Here is a 21648-nt window from a genome sequence, read left to right as displayed (position 1 = left end):
AGCTCTGCACTGTGCTCGTCTCTGAGATCCACATTCACTGCAGCCCCGTCACCGGCTGCACCAGCACCTCGAGGGTCTGCCTGCTGCCTGGGAGTCCCTCATGCCGACAGAGGAGCTGGTGGTCCGCCGGTGCGTGACCTGGCTCGGCACTGTCCGGCGAGGCTGACCTGCCCAGCAGGGTTCTGCTGTTCTAGGTGCCGCCTCAAAGCTTGGATGTCCCAGAATTAAGGATTCTTGTCAACACAGAGTTTTGAAAACCCTTGAGGAATGGCTGACAGTGCTGGGCGGGTGTGGGGCTGGTCAGAGCACGGCTCTGCAGGGCCCACTCCACACGGGGGAGAAAAGGCCAGGGTTTGAAAAAGAAATGGCAACAAAACAGATTTTAAGCAAACTAAGAAAGATGAATAATAAAATCTATGGAAAGTAAAAGGATCAAAATTAGCAAGACTTAGAAATTAGGTGACTTAGAAAATGAAAAATTGATCAAAAAAATGAAAGAATTCAGGAAAGGGAAATAAAAATTTTTCAGATATAAAAATATTTCAGGAATAAAAACTGGCTGTACACACAAGCAGATAGATGTAATAAATAATGCCTTAAGTAAGAAAGAGAACAGAAGAGAGGTTTAAAAATAAAAAAGAAAGGAAGAAATTAAATGGATTCTAGGTAAGTGCTAAATATGAAAGACAAGCGCTAACAGGTGAAGCAGGAGTTCAGACATCACAAGATTAACCAGCGTCATCACATAGCTCCTGATGGAAGGACACACCAGCATGTAGGGTTAGGGTTAGAGTCAGGGTCAGGGTCAGGGTCAGGGTCAGGGTCGAGGTCAGGGTTATGAGCCGCCTTGCCCTCCTGAATTCAGGTATGAATCGGATCCGGCCTCCGGATCTAGCTGCCGATTTACAAGAAACAGAGGAGCAAGAAGAGCATGTTTACTGGCAAGAACGGGATGTGACGGCAGAGGCCAGCCAGACTGGAGATCCCACAGCGCAAGGGAGCAGGTTCCCTCAACCATGACAAAATAATTGCGAGGACATGAAACTGAGGGGCAGAACATATGGGATTACGAGAGACTTAACAAATAGGTCACACCTCCCCCAGGTATGGCTCTCAATTCAAGTAAACTGTAAAAAACAAACACAAAAATATTTAAAGACAACTGGGAAGTAAGTACAAACACTGACGGGAGATCTAATAATATTAAAAGATAGTTGCTCATTTTGGGGGAGGTAAGAATGATGGTATCAATCCAAAAACGAAATCCTCGTATCTCAGTCATATCACGGGCATATTTACAGATTAATCCCATGGTGCTGGGATTTGCAATGAACAGCCCCAGGTTGTGGGAAGGTGTAGAGAAAAGAAGGCTGGACACAGTGACGAGTACTGAAATTGGGGGTGGTGCCTGCTGTCCCCAGCACCTCCTCCGACAGCAGACGTCTGGGTGTCCGCGCCCCACGCCTGCCCTTCTCTGCCGGCACCAGCTGGGGGCCCAGCAATTCAGTGCGGCTTTGACACTGGGCGCCTGGAGTCGGTGCAGACCCCGCAGGCGCAGGGCTCGGCCCCACACGTCTGTTCCCACGCCTGGTGCTCACCCCAAGTCCCGGCCCCGTGTGGTCGGCTCCGACTTACCCTGCTTCCAGCTGCTGTCGCCCAAGAACTGTAGCACCGTCCGCACAAAATCCTTAGCATTGAAACAAATGACAGGACAGTCACACCTCAGTGTTTGAAACAGTACGTTCCTGGAAAAGAAATTCGCCGATTTAGACGTTAACTGACAACTTCTGACCTTGGGGAAATACTGGTGCTACCTCTCTTACGCAGTGCCCTGGGGCAGACAATCTTCTCCTAAGGGCTTTACATACATTAACTCAGAACCCCCATGAGGTAGGTCGTCCTCATTCTCTGCGTTTTACAGGTGATGAGGGTGAGACACAGAGGGGCTGAGGAGTGAGCCCAAGGTCACACAGCAGTTCAGGCAAAGCCCCGTTACCTACAGGCGAAGACCCAGATTCCCAAGCAAAGCACACACGCTCTTCTCCTGGCAGCCGCCCAGCACACCCTCCAGACCCTCCCCATCTGAGCTCACTGACCCTCTTCCCTGTTGCCAGACTCGGCCGCCCACTCTCTCACTCCAGAGCCAGCCTTTCAGCAAACTGCTCAAGAGCTGTTCTCAGGAGGGTCTGCCCAGACGCCCCAGGAGGGGAGCTGCCTGTCCTGTGCTCCTTCTCCCCCCCGCCCCCACACCTGCTACAGCAGGGACCGCAGTTGCTGCCCCGCGGCTCACCTGGGCACCTCACTCTGCCCGACACGTGGGGTTACTCACAGCGCACGTGTGCAGCACACTCCCCAGGGGCAGACGGCATGCTACACACTTCACAGGGATCGCTGCACCGAAACCCCATCCCAGTCCCTCAGGCAGGCACGAGACCTGCCTGACAGATAAGGAAACTGAGGCCCAGAGGGGGTGAACGATTTTCCCAATGCTACACAACTGGCATCGGCAAAGCTGAGGCCTGAGAGCCAATCTGGCTGTGACCGGACCCACTCCACAAGGCTCCTGCTCGGTAACTGCGTGTTAATACTCAATGAGGGTGTTCAGATAGGCTGAAGGAAGAAACCAGGACCTCAGTTAGCCCTGCACACCACGCCAGCATACAGTTACATTTTGCTTGGCTTGCCCCTCAGACATCTTTAGGCTTTTTGCATTTGCTGTGCATTTCCCCTTGGTTTCTCCTGAACAGGGAGGGCAGGATGGCAGGGGAGCACGGTGCCCACAGCTCGGCTCCCATCGGGCTCCCTGAGGCACGGAGGCGTGTGGGGTGTGGGGTGCAGGGGGCGGGACTGAAAGCTTCCGAGGCAGCAGAGCTGGGGCTCTGGAGTGCCTTCACTCTGCTGCTCCCTCCCGGGCCCTGGCACCTCAGAAGTCGCTGGAGGGTCACCCCCTAACTGCAACAGCTCCACTGATAACAGATGCAGGCTCCTGGCCTCTATCTTGATAAGACAAACAACTAAAAGACTATCTTAAAAGGCAAAGCAGCTAAAACACAGTATGTTTCATATGTCAGTCATATAGGTCATTAAGTCACATTTGCAAAACAAAGAGGCAGCTAGAATATGAAAAGGCTAGACCTGAGGCTGAAAGCTGGAGGCTTGACTAAGTCTCAAGACTGATCTATGACTACCTCTCGGAGACTCAGTTTCCTCCTCCATAAATGGAATAAGACCTAACACATACAGTTCATGTTAACATGGAGAGAGCATGTATGTGAAAAGACCATGCACAGGTGTTTAGTAAATGTTATTAAATATATTTCCTGCCAAAATTATTTAAATCCATGTCAAATCTCAAAGATGCTATTGTAGAACTGGGACTGTTATTTCCCATTGTGTGGTACTTGCAGCAGTGTGTTCAGATAACTGTTGTGGCACTCATAAAAACTAAACTTAATCCTCATTCATTGAATAACATTGATTAAGTATTTATTTAAAAATGCTCTGTGGCATTGTTCTTGGCTGTGGAAACACAAACATGAACCAAAAATAAACATCCTGCCTTCCGAGTGTGAGGGTAGATACACAGTAAATGGAAACAAAGAGGCGCCCTGGCTGCTGCGGCTCAAGGGCTGAGCACCGTCCTGCACACTGGAAGGTCGCCGGTTTGATTCCCGGTCAGGCCACAGGCCTGGGCTGCGGGTGAGGTCCCCAATGGGGCAACTGATCAATGTTTCACTTGCACATCAGTGTTTCTCTCCTCCCTTCCTCCCTCCCTTCTCTCTAAAAATAGATAAATAAAATCTTTAAAAATAACAAAACGAAACAAACAGCCCGGATACACAGGACGACGTTGGCCGCACCGCGCTACAGCAGGGAGCTCGGGGGCATGTGTGGTGTGGGGGTGGATCTGGTCCCACTCAGGGCGGCCAGGGGAGACCCGGAGGCAGGGTGATGCTTGAGTACAGCCTTGAAGGACAGTGAACAACAGGTCTAGTTGATGAAGGAAAATGCTCCACAAAAAAATTAAACCAGTAAACACGCTCGTAAGTGTCAGAGCCCATATTCGACCAGAAACAAATGCCAGGGGGAGAAGAGTTCACGCCGTGATTCAAAAGTGGTTCCCGTGGCCCCTGTCGACAGACAAAGCCACGAAGGGACAGTCTGGTGGGGGAGTTTACGATGGAGGGACCCCACTGGCACTGAGGCAGCGCCGCGGTGTCCCTGAAGGGTGGCCGGACAGGACACAGGACACCAGCTGGACCGGAAACTCAGGAAAACAGTGAATACTTCGTATCTGAAAAAGTGGAACCATTTTCAGAGATGTGTGCCTTTAGCGGAAGACTGTCCCGTGCAAGATTTGGGACACACAAACAGTAAAAACTTGGTCGCTTGTCTGAAATTCCAATTTAGTGCCTTCACTCTTATTCACTAAGTGCCACCGACAGCTCCGCACACGAAGTGTGGGGCCCACTCCGTCGCAGAGGAAACAGCTCCTCGGGGCAAACGCTGACCCTCAATAACCAGCCTCTAGCACTGAAGCCCAGTTTACAGAGCATCCGGAAGGAAGGAAGACAAGGTCAGGAACCCACAGGGAGGAACAGAGACGCCCAGGGCGTGGGGCCTCTGGCCGCTGGGTGCGAGGACAGGGGCGCCCTCGCTGGAAGACGCGGAAGAGCTGTGCCCGCAGAAATGGCACGTGTGCACCGTGGTCCTGACCCCAGAAATCAGCGTAGAAGGGCATTTCTGAAACAAATGGTAACTACATTCAGACTGGGTATTAAATTTGAGTCTGAGAGTGACACTGGCTGTGCGGAAAAAAAAAGAGGGCGGGGAGGCCACGGTTTTGGAGGTGCATCCTGAGACACGCGACATAAATGACACGTCCGGAACTTTCCCTAATCCCAGCCCCCAGCACCCCCTTCTGTCTGGGTAACGGTCGGGGTGAGCGGGACATGGGCACAGTTCGCCACGCTTTCTATTTCGGCGCTTTCGTTATTTGCTTTTTTGCTTAAAACACGTAAAGGAATGAGGCAGGCAACCGTGCAGTTCCCTGGGAGAGGGAACAGCTGCTGGAGGCTGCGGGCAGAGGCTCCCTGCATTTGGGAACAGCAGAGGCCGGGGTGCAGGGACAGGAGGGACAGGGGAGGGACAGGGACAGGGGATGCGGTCCAAGACAGCGGAAGGGCTGGCACGCAGCCACGCGGGGCTCTGTGGGAGCGCTGGCTTGTCCTGAGAGCGAAGCGGGGCTGTGGCAGGGCTATGAGCGGGGAGCGACGTGACCTGGTTTGTGTGCGAGCAGGACTCTGCGTGCTGCAGGGGCCGGCGGAGGCAGAGGCAGCCGGGATGCCAGGCCGGGACTCGGTCAGGAGGTGCGGGATCACCCCGAACGGCAGCGGCAGAGGTCAGAGGGCTCAGAGTCTGCAGCTGTATTCTGAAGGCAGAGCCAATGGGAGTCACTGAGTTTGGATGTGGCACACGGAAAAGGACAGACATTGAAGACAAGGCCACGAGTTTGGCCTGAGCCGTGGAGGGCTAACGCTGCCGTGAACCAGAATGGCAACGGCGGCCGGAGGCCGGTTTCAGGAAAGCCAGGTCAGCTCCCCACGCGCTACAGCTGAGGGGACGATCAGATGTCCCTGTGGAGAGTGTCCAGTAGGACGTGGAAATCCTGAGTTCCGAAAAGGCCGTCCAAACACAGGCTGTCTTCCACAGCACAGACCCGACTGACTGCTCTTCCAAAATTATACAGGAAGAAGGTTATGGGTCCCCGGGGAGCCGAGTGCCACATTTGTCATTGTCGCCTTCTCACCAAAAGTCACTGTAGTGCAAGGGCCTGACATGAAGCTTTTGATGGCCAAGGCAGCCATTTCCGAAGCCGCCACCTTGCACAGACCTGCTGCGGGCCAAGCAGCCACAGGAGGGTCTAGCCAGCCCCCTCCAGGGAGGACCTTCGTTCAGAAAGCCTGGGGACTTGAGTGGCCCTGCCTTTCCCTCCCCAGGCCCTGATCCGCACTCTCGGGCTTTGAACGAGCCGCTAAAGGGTGAACCCTAGAGGCCCTGGGCGCTGACACACTCACACACACGCACACACACACACACACACACAACTGGCGCTGACACACACACACACACGCACACACACACAAACTGGCGCTGACACACACACACACACGCACACACACACACAACTGGCGCTGACACACACGCACACACACACAACTGGCGCTGACACACACACGCACACACACACACACAACTGGCGCTGACACACACACACGCGCACACACACACAACTGGCGCTGACACACGCACACACACACACACAAACTGGCGCTGACACACATGCACACACACACCCGGCGCTGACACACACACGCACACACACAACCGGCGCTGACACACACACACACGCACACACATACACACAACTGGCGCTGACACACGCACACGCACCCCCACCCCACCCCCGCACACCGCAGCATCACGGGGCAGCCGAGGGCAGGCTGCGCGCCCTCCGGAGCCTATGAATGACGACTACTGCTCCTCCAGGGCCCTGGTGGGACTTGCTGAAGTGTGTCCTATGACCACAGTAAGCACCACAGGGGCCAGCCCAGCCGCGTGGCCTCTGCAGGACGTGTCTGTGAGGCTCCTGGCGGGGAGCACGGGCTGTGGTGGCGAGGGCCACACAGGCTCCCAGCAGAGCCGCACCATCCACGGGCAGGGACCTAACAGCAGTGATCTATCTAACCCTCCCCAGAGCCTGAGGCTAGGCGCTAGTGGAGGGGCAGGCCCAGCCCCAGGGAGCCTGTGTTCCGAGGGCCAGGCCCACAGGAGTGGCCGTGCCCAGCCCAGGAGGAAGCGCCAGGCAGGCTGATGGCACCAGCGAAGAAACAGGGAGGGGTGTGGCTCCCACCCCCAGGAGGGCCTTTCGGATGGAGGAGGGGACAGAAGCCCCCTGCCCAGGCTAAGTCCCGAGATGCTATTTAGGAAGGCTTCTCCAGCTGAGACCTTCTTGCCTATTGTCACAGACTGAGGCTTGGTGGCACTGAGGGCAGGGCACTTTGTGAAGGCAGTGAGAACCCATTTCCCAGAGCTGTCACTGGAGGACCGGGTGGGACAAGGAAAACTGCCCGGACTCTGGTGGGACGTGGGCTCTCAGGCCCAGGACGGGCTTCCTTCACCGCCTTCTCGCCGAGACATCGGTGCAGATCCTAGAGCAGGTCCCCACAGAAACTCTCAGCGGGAGGGAGGACCAGTCCTAGAGGGTCCTGTCATGCAGACGCATTTAACTCTCAGGTGCCCATACGAAACTTCTAAAAGTTTAGATAATTAACATCAAAGCTTGGGCAACTTTAAATTGGGATCAATCAGGCATGTAAGTAGATTTTAAGGGAATGAGTGAAAATTTCTTACCTGGCAAACTGATCATGCGCCTCTTGTTCTGGGCCCCAAAGAGAAGACCGCTCCGTTGTTACGTAGATATACCGATCCCTGGATGAGGAGCCCTCCTCCAGAACAGGGCCAGCGGCCCAGGCAGCCAGAGCACTGCGGCCTCCTTCCGCGTGGCTCCGAAGTAACATCACGATTCCTTTAACAGAGGGAACTAGAGCCTGTGAATGCACAAGGAAATAAAGCTTCAATGTTAAACATAGACAATATGCTTATTCAAGAAAGATATGTCATGTTTCATAATTAAGAGGTGAGAAAAGGCCTAAAATTAAACGTGCAAATAAAGAGCTCTTTAATGAAAATCAAGGCCCAAAACCAAACCAGTGGCCTTATTCTCCAAATCTGTTCTTCCTCTTCCACATCACAATAGAAGTCTTAGCCAGCGTAATGCAACAGAGAAAAAGAAGGCAGATAAGTCAGAAAGAAGAATTACACTCTCTCTATTTACAGAGGACACAAACATCTGCATAGCAAACCCAAAGGAATCTACAGGAAAACTTAGCAAGGTTGCAGGATGCCAGATCAAAACACTAAACCCAATTGTATACCTATACACTAGCAACAAACATGTAAAATTAAACCTGTTTAAAAAACAAGTCACTGTTTTTAATAACCACTCCAAAAAATGAAATACTTAGAAATCAGCAAAATATGTGCATGATGTGTATGCTGAAAACTATAAAATATTGGTAAAAGAAACCAGAGAAGACCTAAATACTGACTGAGACAGACTGCGCTCAAAGACTACAAGAAAAGGATATCAATGCTCCCAAGTTAATCTGAAGAAGATCAATAAACTCCACATACAAGAAACATGAAGAAAATTATACCAAGTCACAGTATAATCAACTTGCTTAAAACCAGTAATAAAGAGAAAACCTTCAGAGAAGCTAGAAGGGGAAACACATTACTTATAAACAAAGCAGGTTAGAAGACAGTGGAGTAATATCTTTTAGTTACTGAAAGAAAAGGAACTATCATCTTAGAATTCTTAAGCCAGCAAAAGTCTTTTAAAAATCAAATATAAAGCAAGATTTGTACACTACACGGAAAACTACAAAACACTGTTAAAAGAAATTGAAATTTTAAATGGATGAAAGGATGCCCCCTATTCATGGATCAGAAAACTCAATCCTGTTAGAACAGCAAAACTCCCAAAATTAACCTATAGATTTGACACAGAATCAAAAAACCACCTGGGTGTTTGCAGAAATTGACACACTGGTCCTAAAATGTATCTGGACTTGCACAGGAGCCAGAAGAGCCTATCCCATCTTTAAAAAGACGGAGCAGGAAGACGCACACGTCCTCATTTCAAAACTTACTACGAAGTGCGGCGGTGGCGGGTCAGACGACCCGATCCGTGGGAAGAACTGAACGTCCGTAAAGAAGCCCTCACATTTATCGTCAGCTGCCCTTCAGTAACAGTCTCAGGAAGAAGAGTCTTTTCAGCCAGCAGTGTCTGAAAGACTAGACACCCCCATGCGGAGGGCGGATGTGTGCCTGAATCACTCCACACACACAAATTATCTCAAAAGCAATCACAGAGTCAAACGGAAGAGCTCAAACTGCAGACTCTTTGGAGAAAACAGAAGCGCCGCACCGTCACCTGGGATGACAAAGCATTCTTATACACAGCAGCAAAAGCACAGACCATAACACTTTAAAAATTGATAAACTGGAGTCCATCAAATTAAAAAAATGTTGTGCTTCAAAAGGCACTATCAAGAAACTGAAAAAAGAAGCCACATATTTGGAGAATTGCCACTCAAGTACCTGACAACAGACTCCTATCTGAATACATCAAAAACCCTTACAGATCCAAAATAAAACACAAAGAACCCAATTTAAAAATGAGCAAAAGACCTAAACAGCCATTTTACCAAAGAAGATATACAAACGGCCAATGAGCACGTGAGAAGATGCTCAATGTCATCATTTGTCAGGGAATGCAACTTAAACGCACACTGAAATAGCACATCACAGCGGCTCAGGTGGCGAAAATAAAGACGACAGACAAAAAGGACTGGCAAGGGGGCGGTGACTCTGGCACTCCCGTATACGGCTGCTGGAAGGCACAATGGCACAACCACTCTGGGAAATATTTTGGCACTTCCTTAAAAAACAGATTATGAACTATGCATTATCAATATCTTAACATTGCGAGGGACGGGAAGGCTTAAAATCCTATTTCTACATCTTCCATTACAATCAGACGCTGAAGAAGATGTTTTGGGTGTGTGGTGCCAGGAGCACACACACACAGAGCACCTGGCTGACTAACCTGGCCAGCTCTTAGCTGGGTTGAACCGTCCTTGTACAGCAGAGTGACCACCACGGCCACAGCCTGCTTGAGCACTTCCATCAGCTGCCTTTTCTCCAAATCGTCCAAAGACCTGATATCACAGGAATGGGTCCCGAATGCTCTGGAGCCCCCAGAGCGCAGGGGGGCTTCCACCTCGTCAGCATCTGCCAACGCCCTGTGTCCAGTCGTTTGCTCTGGCGAATCATTGCATGTGATACGTCTTCTTTTAAGATGCATGCTTGCCTTATTTTCACTACTTATATATTTTGGGGAGGGATGTATTCTTTCCCGTCCCATCTTCTGCAGCATGGAAGCCTCTTGGTTAGGCTGCGGAACTGGGCAACAGGAAGGAGTGAGGGAGCTGATGTTCTGCTTTTGATCAGCAGACGGCGGATCTGCGGGTCCGATTGGGGAGGGTCGAGGACAGCGTTCGATGGAAGCTCTTGATGTCTGGCTTGTGGAAGAATTAAGATCCTATAGAAAAATGGAAAACATTTCATGAGCAGATGGATTCATAAGACAGAGATGTGTAAACCGAACTAACTTCTGATAAAAGGCATCTGAAGTCAAGTAGAGCACAGCTCTGCACCATCGAGATCCAGCTTTCTCCCGCAGTCACACAGCGTCGAGAGCAGTCACCTTTTCAACCCAGGCAGGAGCGCCTATGGGACTCGGGGGCAGGACCAGGCAGGAGCGCCAGGCCCGCAAGAAACGAGACGCTGCAAACAGGAGTCGATGCAGATGTGCAGAAGACCAAGGTTAATAATTTACCACTTCCAAGTAAAGGCCATTTATAGAGAACGTGAAATCGCCACAACTATTTGATACGTTAATCTACTAAATTTCCTTGGCACCCCAGATGTGTCCATTGGGGTGGTTCCCCTCTCATCTTAATTAGGTGCTTTCAGTGCCGCCTCCTTCTGAAGGAGCGCCCTCCTGGAAGCCTTGCCGTCCCTCCTGTGGGCGGACAGAAGACCGAGCAGCAGCCAGCATGCAGTGACCACGTGTGCAGGGCTGAAGACGGTGGTCATTTCATAGTGTCCTGGGCACTGCACATTCCTGGGGCCTCTGCACCAGGTGCTTCTCTGTGTTTCCTCTTCTTGTCTGGAGAGGATGGAGGTTGTCACCGCTGGGAAGTCCAAACCTTTTTGAAAATATGGCTCAGCAGCAATCGTCTGTCTGTCTCAATCTAGCAATGTTCATTCAGAGAATCACAGGCTAACCAAGGAGGGAAACCGTGTCTATCTATTTCATTAGAGGATTCATCATAAAATGTTATTTTTAATGTTTATTTTTCAGATTTTATGATACATGTTTTTTTTTTAAAAGATTTTATTTATTTTTAGAGAAAGGGGAAGGGAGGGAGAAAGAGAGGGAGAGAAACACCCATTAGTTGCTTCTCACACAGCCCCAACTGGGGACCTGGCCCACAACCCAGGCAGCTGTCCTGACCGGGAATCCAACCGGCGACCTTTTGGTTTGCGGGACGATGCCCAACCCACTGAGTCACACTAGTCAGGGCCACTTAAGATGTTTTGAACAACTGTGCACTAGTAGTACTTTTAAATACTTCTGAAAGAAAATGTTTTAACACTTGGTTATAGGGTCACTGAACATTTTAATTTATACATATTTTATTGCAGAGAAATTCATAAGATTTTCAAGAAAAGACTTTCAAGCATAACATTATATTACAATAAAAATTCTGTCCTGGCTGGTGTGAGCTCAGTGGATTGAGCTCCAGCCTGTGAACCAAAGGGTCGCTGGTTCGATCCCATCAGGGCACAGGCCTGGGTTGTGGGCCAGGTCCCTACTGGGGGTGTGTGAAAGGCAACCACACATGGATGTTTCTCTTTTCTTTCTCTACCCTTCCCTTCTATAAATAAATAAAAATTTAAAAGTATTCTGTGGAGGTGTATAAAAAAGAAGTTCATGGAAAAAAGGAAAGTATGAAAATTCAGATTGTTGAAGAATGTCTGGCTGCAGTAATTTTTAAAGGGATGATTATGGGAATCAAGCTCCCAGAGTACAGTGTGTGTTTCGATTTTAGTGGCTCTATCCTAGGTGATTATGTAACAGCTTTTAAAATGTCCAGGTTTTTGATATACCAGAAATCATGTCCCGCGAAACATTTAAAATTTGTGATGAACCCTTTAGTGTCACCTTAAGAATGTCAGCAGGCACATGTCTCTGAGAGAAAGGACACACACGGCGTGAAGAACTCTGCCTCAGGCACAGGCAGCACCGAGCACCACGGAGAGAGCGTTTCCTCTCCGGTTGCTTCCTGCGGGCTGGTCGTCCCTTTTCCATCAGAGATGCCTCTCCCTCCTCTTCATGGGGAAATGATCATCCCACCAACCCAGGGAAGGTCCCGCTTTACTAACAGGGAGTCTAGATTAGATTAAGTTGCACTGGGATTTGAACACAGGTAGTTTGCTTCACAGCCCAGTCCCTTTACCACTATGCTGCCCCCACCACTGTTTCATATACGAGGGGGGGGACCCAAAAAACCGGATTTATGTAAAAATTGTGTACTTATTCCTACATGTTTAAACTTCGGTCACCTTCAAAGTCCTCTCCATCTGATGCAATACACCTATTGAGACTTTTTCCCCCCACTGATCAAAATAGCGTTTGAACTTGTCGATTTTGATGCCTTTGAGTGCTTCTGCCATTTTTCGTTTCACCTCTTCCACATCAGTGAAACGTTTCCCTCTGAGAACTTTTTTCATTGGGGGAAGCAAAAAAAGTTGCTGAGGGGCAAGAGCGGGTGACTAGGGAGGGTAGGGCACGGGGGTCATGCCGTTTTGGGTCAAAAACTGCTGAACAGTCAGCACGATGCGGGCAGGTGCGCTCGTAAATCACCCATCATGCAATGGACAAACGCATTTAGAGTCTTCAAAAACAATTCACTGAAGCCAAATGTAGCCTCTCACACAACCACCGGCTGGTGCGCTGATATGTAACAGATGGGTTCCCAGAACACTGACCTAGTGGGGCAAACCTGTACTACAAGGGGCCCACCCTCCAGAAGATAATTTCTTTTTTTTTGTGGGTCCACCTCGTACAAGGCCTTTGGAGATGTGGCCTCTTCTATCGCTTTCCTCCGACCCAAACCACGCAACTCACCTGTTGTGAATTTCATACTCTTTCCTTTCTGAACGTCTCTTTACTTCAACTGTGCAAAAGCACCAAGCTCTCTTCCCTTAACCCCTGACCCCCACTCCCTAAAGGCTAACCACCTCCTAACCATCCTTTAGACCTCGGCTCAGGTATAACTTTCATCAATAAAAGGAAGGCGTCCCAGACTTCTCTCCCTCCCACCTGGAAGAAGCAAACTGAAGCAGCACAGAGCCTGGTGAGATGTCTCCTGTCGTTCCCAGAGTCTCAGACTGACCCCCACTGCAGCCCGGCGCCCAGCAGAGACCCTCTGCGCTTCTCCCTCCTCCTCTCCCCTCACGAGTTAAACCAAAAGCCGCCGGAAAACAGTAACTCCCTCCCTTTTTAACCCCTGTATCCACAATGCCTGGCATGCAGCAGACATTTAATGAGTCTTAGTTGAATAAATGAAGGTTGTCTATTCAGAATGATTCATATCTGAAGGCATTTACCTTCTTTCCCAGTTCTTGATCCTTTCCATCTTCAGGCACGCCCGAGTACTTAGCACTGGATTTGTTCACCTCCTCTGCAGCTTTTAAAACAGAAAAGGAACATGAGGCACTAAAGAGACATTGAAATCTAAGTCATACAACTGGCAAACACTGAAAATGGCCCCTACAATCGTGCTATTGATCCATTATTTACTTACCTGAAACTAGGTAATTCACAAGCAAGATACCTTGTACCATTGTAACAAACACGTGAAATATCTTCATATTAACTGGAGGCAGGTCTATGTAATCATGGAATGTTTATTAAAGATTACTACCTGGCATTTATATTTGAATATTTGATTCTGAAAACCTGTGTAAGAAACCTTTTGCTAAAGGTTTGAGGAAATTCTTAGACTAACATAGCAATGGAACAATTAGAGATTCAGTAAAACATCATTACTACAAACTTCTGATGTAAATTTTGCTTTCATTTCACTCAGCGGGGGCTGAGCAGGGTGGACTCCGATTCCCCTGTGCTGTGCCTTCCCTCGGCCGCGGCCGTGACACCCAGGAAATGCCGACACAGGGAGTCTTTCACTGGCGGTACAAACAAGCTGTCCTTCGGGTGCACACAACACGAAAGGGACAAGGCACTCGATGACTAAGACCTAAAATCTTACGGAATGGCATAAAACAAGATCTACGCAAATGGAAAGACACGGCGTTGAGGTTTACACAATATGTTTAATTCTTCCAAACATGGACTTAACACAGTTCCAATTAGAGACCACACAGGGCTCTTTTAATTGAAAGAATAGTTTCAAAATACCTATGAAATGTTCAATATCTGAAAACAGATAAGAAGAGTTATAAAAAGTGAAAGACATGTCTTGCTGGATTATCAGAACATAGTATAAAGCCACTATAATCAAATCCACGGGCAATTTGCATAGGAATAGAAGATCTCTAGATCAGAAGAGACAATCCAGAAACTAACCCCAAGACTTACGAGACTTTAATATACAACAAAGATGATGTTTCAATTAAGAAACAGGGACAGTACAATTAGCCCAACTTCTAAAAGAAAATGGCACACTGGGAAAATCACTGAGGACAAAAATGACAAAGGGGCAATACCCGTGTTCTACAAGCCTTACACTGACCAAAAAGAAAAAAAAAGGACAACTCATTAGAAAAATGAGCACAAGACAGGTAGAGGCAACACACAGAAGAGCCGATCCCAAAAGCAAATACGCGGCCCCAGCAGTCAGGGAGGCCAGAACCACGTCCAGCCGGAGCGGGAAGGGGACAGGCGTTCTCAGGCCCTCCTGGCGCGACTGTGGAGGCAGCGAATCCTCAGTGTCGCCTCAGACGTGTAGCAAACCCAGCCGGGCCCGGCCTCACTGCTCCAGACGAGAATCAAGCTCCTATGGCACCTCACCCAAGTGACAACAGGAGGACATTATTTGAGGACCTGTTGTAGTCAGAGTCTTTCAGGAACGCAAACTGTAAACACTAAAATTAAAAGCACGTGCATCACCTCTGGGAGTTGGGAAGAAACGGGCCGACTGAACAGGAGCAAAGCTGGGTCTCCTGGGTGCCACTGGGTCCCGTTTCTTGGTCTGGGTGAAGGTTACAGGGTGTTCAGTTGGTGGAATTTTGAGCTATAAACTTGGACATACGTGCTCACACACGTGTAACCTCAGTAAAAACGAAGACTTAAAATATGTAAACCACCTGACCACACAACCTCACTCCTCGCTGTTTCATGGAAACACACGCAACAGTAAAGAGCTTTAACCAAAGCGCTTATGGCGGTATCGTTTTATGGCAAAGGACTAAGAACCAAGCAGACCCCACTCAGGAGGGAAGTCGACGAATCCATCACGGAGCGTCCACGCTGAGGCATGGGGCCACAGAAAGGAATGACTCAGAGCTCTATCGGCAGACTCGAAGATGCAGAGATCAGTGAAGACACGATCCCGTTTTTAAATCAGTGACCAAACCTCCCCATTTGGGGGCAGGAGCACGTTGTACAAGACAGCCCAGGCCCTGCCCCAGGCAGCCCTCCCGGAGGTGAGGGTTTGCGCTCACAACGGTCACTGGGGAGCGCTCTCAGGATCCACACCCGCAGGCAGTGAAGGAAGGAGGACCAGGCCATGAGGCAGGCCCGGCAAAGCCCCGCTCTGCAGCTAGCCTGGCCCCGCAGAGGGGTCCCTTTGGGTCCAGGGAGCTGGGCCTTTACACCCAGCACCCACCGGACTGGACTGGTTGCTCCTAGGAAAGTGATGTGCTCTGGGGCCAAGCAGCCCTCCGCACCGGGGGGGGGGGGGGGGGCTGGGCGTCCGGCACTCACTAGTCCCGCGCTGCTGCTGCTCACAGCTCCCTGCCCCCAGTGCGTTCTGGAGCAGCTACTTCAGGAGTCTGGTGGCCTTCTGCCTGGAGGAACCTTTAAAAAGCAGGGGTAATGGCACTGCAGCTGGTCTCATAATAGCAAATGATACTCGTCTCCCCCTCTACGACCCACCTGAGGTCCCCTCGCCCTGGCTGAGCACCTCTGGCAGGTCTAGGTAGCTTACTGATGGAGGGACCAAACCCTCATCCCGGGGAGATATAAGCCCCTGGTCACCATGTCCTTCTCAGCCCAGGGCTGATGTGCGTGCTGTGAAATGTGAGCAGGGGACCAAGGGGTGACCAATCCCATCACCTCAGTGCCATGAATATGCTCTCCTGCCCCCATGTGCAGAGGGAGCGGCCCTCCCTTCCCACGACCAGGAGGCTCAGCGGCGCAGGACGGAGAAGACTCACCTCGCCTGCCAGTCTCCTCGCATAAGGAGCTGGAAACAGGCAGGCAAAGGAGCGTGGAACTGAGTGGCGCCCTTCCTGGGCCCCTGGGGCGTTGCCCTCTGGGACTCACGACAACCAACTACAACTGATGAAGTCGGCAGTGCCAGCCTAGCCAAGGGGGCCCAAACCGCACGGCGCCACGGCTGCTCTTGCGGGCCACTTCCTGCACCGACTGGGGACCAGACCCAGCTGTGCCCGCAGGAAGTCCACCGGGGCCTGGGGGAAGGGCTGGGGAGCAGAGCAACAGTTAAAGCACCCCAACACTTCACAGTAAGTTCTCTAAACGGAGCTGCAAGCAATCAAATGCACCTTTCTGAAAAGGCACTGCGAGGACAGAGCGGCCCTGGAGCAGGACCTTGGAAAATGATGGCTTCGCTCAGCTGCGAGCGCAGGCGAGGGACTCGAGGTGAGGAGAAAGCTGGAAAACGTCACAGGTTCGGAAGTCAGTCACACCTGAACGGGGCCCAGAGGGAACATGCGGGGACATGAGACAGAACAGGACAGGCAGGGGCCGGACAGGGGCACACGGGGACGTTTGCACAGATAAATGTGCAGCGAGCAAGGACAAGAGCTGAGCTGATTCTCCCCAAAGCAAGACCAACGTGGCGGCCGACCGAAGGCAAACAGCAACCAGGGAACCACAGCAAACCCAGGGGAGAGAGAAGGCAGCCCGGGACCAGGCCAGTGCGAACTGACCCTGCACCTGGCAGGTTTGCTGTGATCGGACCAACGGGTTTTGTGTTTGTTGGATAGAAATAAAAATAACATAATTGTTTGTCCATATACTCAACTAAAATGAACATAATCAAAGCAGATCTATTTTGTCATTTAGTTATGTCCTTAAAATTGCAAAGATTTCCACAAGATGATGGGAATAAAGAAACTTTTCACATGAATGAATCAGATTTTAACAAGTATCTACCTTCAGGGGCCTCAAACTCGTAACTTGCAATGTTTTATTTTACTAGAAAACACCATATTCACCTCTAAGCTCTACCAAGTAAAGACTCTGGATAAATGTGTACTAGGAAACCTTATTTGATCTCTATAGAGACTTAGACAAAACACAGGTACATATTCTAGTATGTGCTTGGTCACATACTAGAACCCCACCCAGGTCAGCTGACAACCTTGAAATCGCCCTGGAAATCCCTCCTCCCCAGTACTTACCAGAGCCATTCAGTGGCACTGCTGAACAATGCAATGACAATGACAATGACGGTCCAAGTCAGATGAACCCTGCTCTGAATCTAGCTCAAAGGCGTCCGAGTCAGGCGAGAAGCTGAACTGCTGGTCACAGAGACCCCACAATGCAACACCCCACAACACAAGGCTCGGCGAGCAGGAGGGTCATTTCTCTCCGGCTGAGGGGTGTGGCCTCAGCGGGGGTGGGGGGGAGTACGGCCCTGTCACGAAGTCACTCTAGAGTCCCTGGTTCCTGCCAGCACGTTGCTCCACAATCCTCTTGGACACTCACCATTTCCAGGGTTGGGAAGGAGTCATTTCAGGTGCCAGCTGGAGGGAAGGCAGGAGGATGCACGCAGGGCCTACCCTAGAAACGGGGCGCACGGCATGACCCCCAACCCCAGCCCTCACCGGCCCCTCAGCCATGCCTGGCGGTAAAGGGACTGAGCTAGGCAGCCTGACTATGTGTCTCTAGAAGCAAAGGACACTCTGGGGCGGCCAACGAGTCATCTTGGCCACAGAGGCCAGTGGACTACAACATGCCCGTGATCAGGAAGTGAGAGGCCATCGCCATAAGGTCAGGGCAATGGCCGCTGCGGAGCAGGGAGAGCGTTATCGCGAGAAGGAAACTGAGGTGTGAGCATCACTGATCAGTAACCCACCGGCAACCCAACTTCCTTGCCCGTGAAATAATAAAAACTGCTGGGAGTCAGCGGCAGAGACTCAAGGTGGTCACATGACCTCTGTCTCCCAGTACTCCTCCCCAGGTGTGGGTGAAACTTGTGCCTCGGGTCTGAACAGCAGGATAAGGCGAAGGTGAGCAGGTATTTGTGAAGATGCTGCCTGAGACTCTTGAGGCCAGTCTTGCTGGCTTTGATGAAAAGCTGCCTATGGCCAGAGCCACGTGGAGAAGCCCTGAATTCTGCCAAGGCCCTGGGAGCCTGCACGGGGACGCTTCCCCCGCGGAGCCTCAGGTGAGACTCCAGCCCAGGCTGACACCGCCCTGTGGTCCGGGGAGGCTGTGCCCACACTCCTGACCCACAGAAATGGAGGTAACAAATGTGTGTTTTAAGTCACTAAGTTTGCAGTAATGCTGTTATGTAACAACAGATAATACAGAATCCTTGTGAAAAACCAACTATTTTTCCAAATCCAAAACACCTGACCAAAAATAAAAGCTCACCTTTTTCCATTATCTTCTCAATAAATTTAGGGTTTTAACAGAGCAGTTTAAGAACATGACAAGAAAGGTAATGAGATGAGCTGACCGACGGAAATTTTTCTCAACAGAGACTCACATTATAGCTACCAGAAGTATTTCATTATTCTGAGTTTTAAAGGAAGTACATTTCCACGTGTCATGTGCACACGGCTTTTATCTTAGCACAACTACACTGAATAAAGAAAGCTCCCTGGTGTTTTAGTATTTATCTTTCTTCACTACCCGCCCCCCCCCCAGCATCATTTCTCCTAACACACTAGGTATGTAGTCCTCACCCCCAAATTCTTACCAGTTCATTCACTAGTGACTTCTAATAAACGCACAAGCACCAGATGCCAGAATGTGGACAGACTGAAACATTAAGTGCTACTATACTTTAATTAAGAAACGGCATTTATAATAGCCTTTACACTGTTTGTCAATACTCTCAACTATTTCATCTCAATATAATTATATCTCACTCACTTATAACTTACTCTGGAACAACAAATTGTTGGCCCAGACTTACAAATTTAAAATAAAAACTGCCCTGGCTGGTGTGGCTCAGAAGACTGAGTGCCGGCCTGTGAACCACAGCGTCACTGGTTTGATTCCCAGGCAGGGCACAGGCCTGGGTCAAGGGCCAGGACCCCAGCTGGGTGTGTGCAAGAGGCAACCATACATTGATGTTTCTTTCTCCCTCCCTTCCCCTCTCTCTAAAAATAGACAAAATCTTTAAAAATAAATAAATAAAATACTTTGATAGTTTTTAAAAAAGGTGTTCCCACATTTCAGTCACACTTGTGAGCATGCCCTGTCCTGAGCACACATACACTTCATTCCCCGATCTTCGCCCCCCAGGGTTCACACATTCCTGTCAGTAGAACATACTTCTCACCAAAAGCACTTCTCCAGGCCACCGCACACAAGCAGCAGATACAGTCGCCTCCAGTGTCTGTGGGGAATCAGTCCAGGACCCCCAGGGCTACCCACACCCACAGACGCTCAAGCACCTTACGTGAACAGCCCAGTGTAGGTACAGAACCTACACTGGCATCAGGACCACAGCAGGATTCGGCCTCCCTAGCATCACCTAATCTCACGGACTCAGCAGTGCTGGGTGTGTGGCCCATTCACGTTCTGCTGCCTTCCAGAACTTTCTGGGATTTTTACATTTTCTCCTATTTTGACCTGCAGTTGGGTGGAGCAGCAGATGCGAAACCCGCGGTAATGGGGCCGGCTGTACCACGTACAGGTCCAGTGAGAGCTGAGGCTGAAGCACCGGGCACTGTCACGGAGCCCCTCTCCTCTGAGGTCACTTTATAAACAATTGAGCGGACTCTAAGGTTAGAGTGTCTGCAGAAATGCCTGGGACAAGGAAGAGGGTGTGACATTTTGAAAGCAACTAAGGGCGAAGAGAACGTGTAAGTTCAGTGGGCAAGTGCCCAGTCATCACGAGGCAAGTGAGGGGCCGCAGCTTTCCCACACAACCCACGTTCTATGGAATAACTGTGCTACGTTCATTTTCAAACCTTAGTCTTAAGAATTATTAACATCAAAGTAACAAAAGACAGGTTCATGAAAATTACTCACTCTTTTCACTCTCTCTCCAATTCCTAGACTCCACTAAATGGCCTGAACGCAGCGCAGACATAATCTTCTGAGCAACACTGGAGAGTGGCATCTTACAGGGATCAAAGCCTACACATGCCTCATAATTTTCCATTTTCTTTAAATCCTAAACATAAGATAAACATACCTATATATTAATTTTGAGGCTTCAAAATAAGACAGTTATTTGAAATTTTTTGTGAACTTACTTTCATAAAAATTACATTAACCACAAGAAATAAATTTTCCCCATAACACATTGCATAGTTAGAAGAAAGCAATGGTTTGAGGCTCGTATGGGGTACTATAATAAATAAGTAACAGTGAAGAACATTTTCTAGTTAACCAATTGTGAAGCAAGAGATGTACTCAAATACTACCTGAGGTTTCAAACGGCTGTTACAATCCTTAAATATATAAATCTAATGACAGAAGTTACTTTTAACTGACTTGCATAACGACAGACACGCAGCCTGACATCCTCCCACTGACCCTGCTCAGCAGCACTGGCCCTGGGGCTGAGCAGCTACAGGCCTGGAAGAAACAGTAGAAATCATCCAGTGGGTGGGCAGGTATCTAATACATCTGACACTAAATGAAATTTGCTATTCCATTAGGCAAGAAACCAGATAACATTCTTTCCACATTACTGAAGAAATTTTTTAAATTTCTCTATCCCAAGGTAGAATAAGAAAAAAAAAAAAAAAAAAAAAGGAACAGAAAAAGTTACCTGTGAGAAATTAATAGCAAAATCTTAAGACAAAATTCTTTTTTAAAGATTTTGCTCTTTTTATAGAGGGGAGAAACATTGACGAACAAGAAAAACATCGACTGGTTACGTCTCACACCCTCAACCAAGAACCTGGCCCACAACCCAGGCCTGTGCCCTGACTGGGAATCGAACTGACGACCTTTTGATTTGCAGGCTGGGGCTCAACCCCACTGAGCCACACCAGCCCAGGATAGACAAAATTTTGCTACAAAATTTTAATACTTCATAAGTTTTTAAATAATGTACAAATACTAATTAGCAAAACATTTTTGCTCTAAGGATTAAAAAATTATCAGGGTTTATCTGTCACCTACACATACCCATTTTGATCGCCATAGTTGAAAAATTCCATAGAGATCACCTATAATAGTTTTTAGATATGAAGGGCAGGTAATATACTCTTGGAGCAAGAACATTCTTGAAGGTAATACCTACATTTTTTCTCTGTAAGGCTTATATGGTATATAACACAGGCCATATATAAATCAGGAATTAAAGCATTTGATGTAATAACATAAGCTACTTCAAATTATTTTATACCAACTCTTAAAATGATTTCTAACTGTCCAAATACTACACTTGAATCCTAACTAATAGTGTCCGACATTTCAGTATTTTCAACCAAAGAAACCGAGTAAAACAGCACTATGCATCCCTTGAACAACCACTTCCACAGAAGTTTGAA

General features: G+C 49.2%; 1 protein-coding gene across 1 annotated transcript in view; it reads right to left on the bottom strand.

Annotated features, from left to right (window-relative positions):
- The window catches only part of POLN (DNA polymerase nu), an 86808-nt gene extending 66496 nt beyond the window's left edge, over positions 1 to 20312 (bottom strand). The window contains exons 1-5 of the mRNA XM_090267165.1: positions 20174 to 20312; positions 13366 to 13445; positions 9734 to 10228; positions 7414 to 7610; positions 1636 to 1745 (exon numbers count right to left, since the gene is read on the bottom strand). Of these exons, the coding sequence (XP_090123291.1) occupies positions 1636 to 1745; positions 7414 to 7610; positions 9734 to 10228; positions 13366 to 13445; positions 20174 to 20306 (1015 nt within the window). The 5' untranslated portion in view covers positions 20307 to 20312. The remainder of the gene's footprint in view (positions 1 to 1635; positions 1746 to 7413; positions 7611 to 9733; positions 10229 to 13365; positions 13446 to 20173) is intronic.
- Between the last annotated feature and the right edge of the window lie 1336 nt (positions 20313 to 21648).

This window comes from Furipterus horrens, unplaced genomic scaffold, assembly GCF_987537825.1.
Source record: "Furipterus horrens unplaced genomic scaffold, mFurHor1.1.pri manual_scaffold_2, whole genome shotgun sequence".
Classification (NCBI taxonomy): Eukaryota; Metazoa; Chordata; class Mammalia; order Chiroptera; family Furipteridae; genus Furipterus; species Furipterus horrens.
Note: the sequence above shows the minus strand (reverse complement) of the source record. Positions and strands in the feature narration are given on the sequence as shown.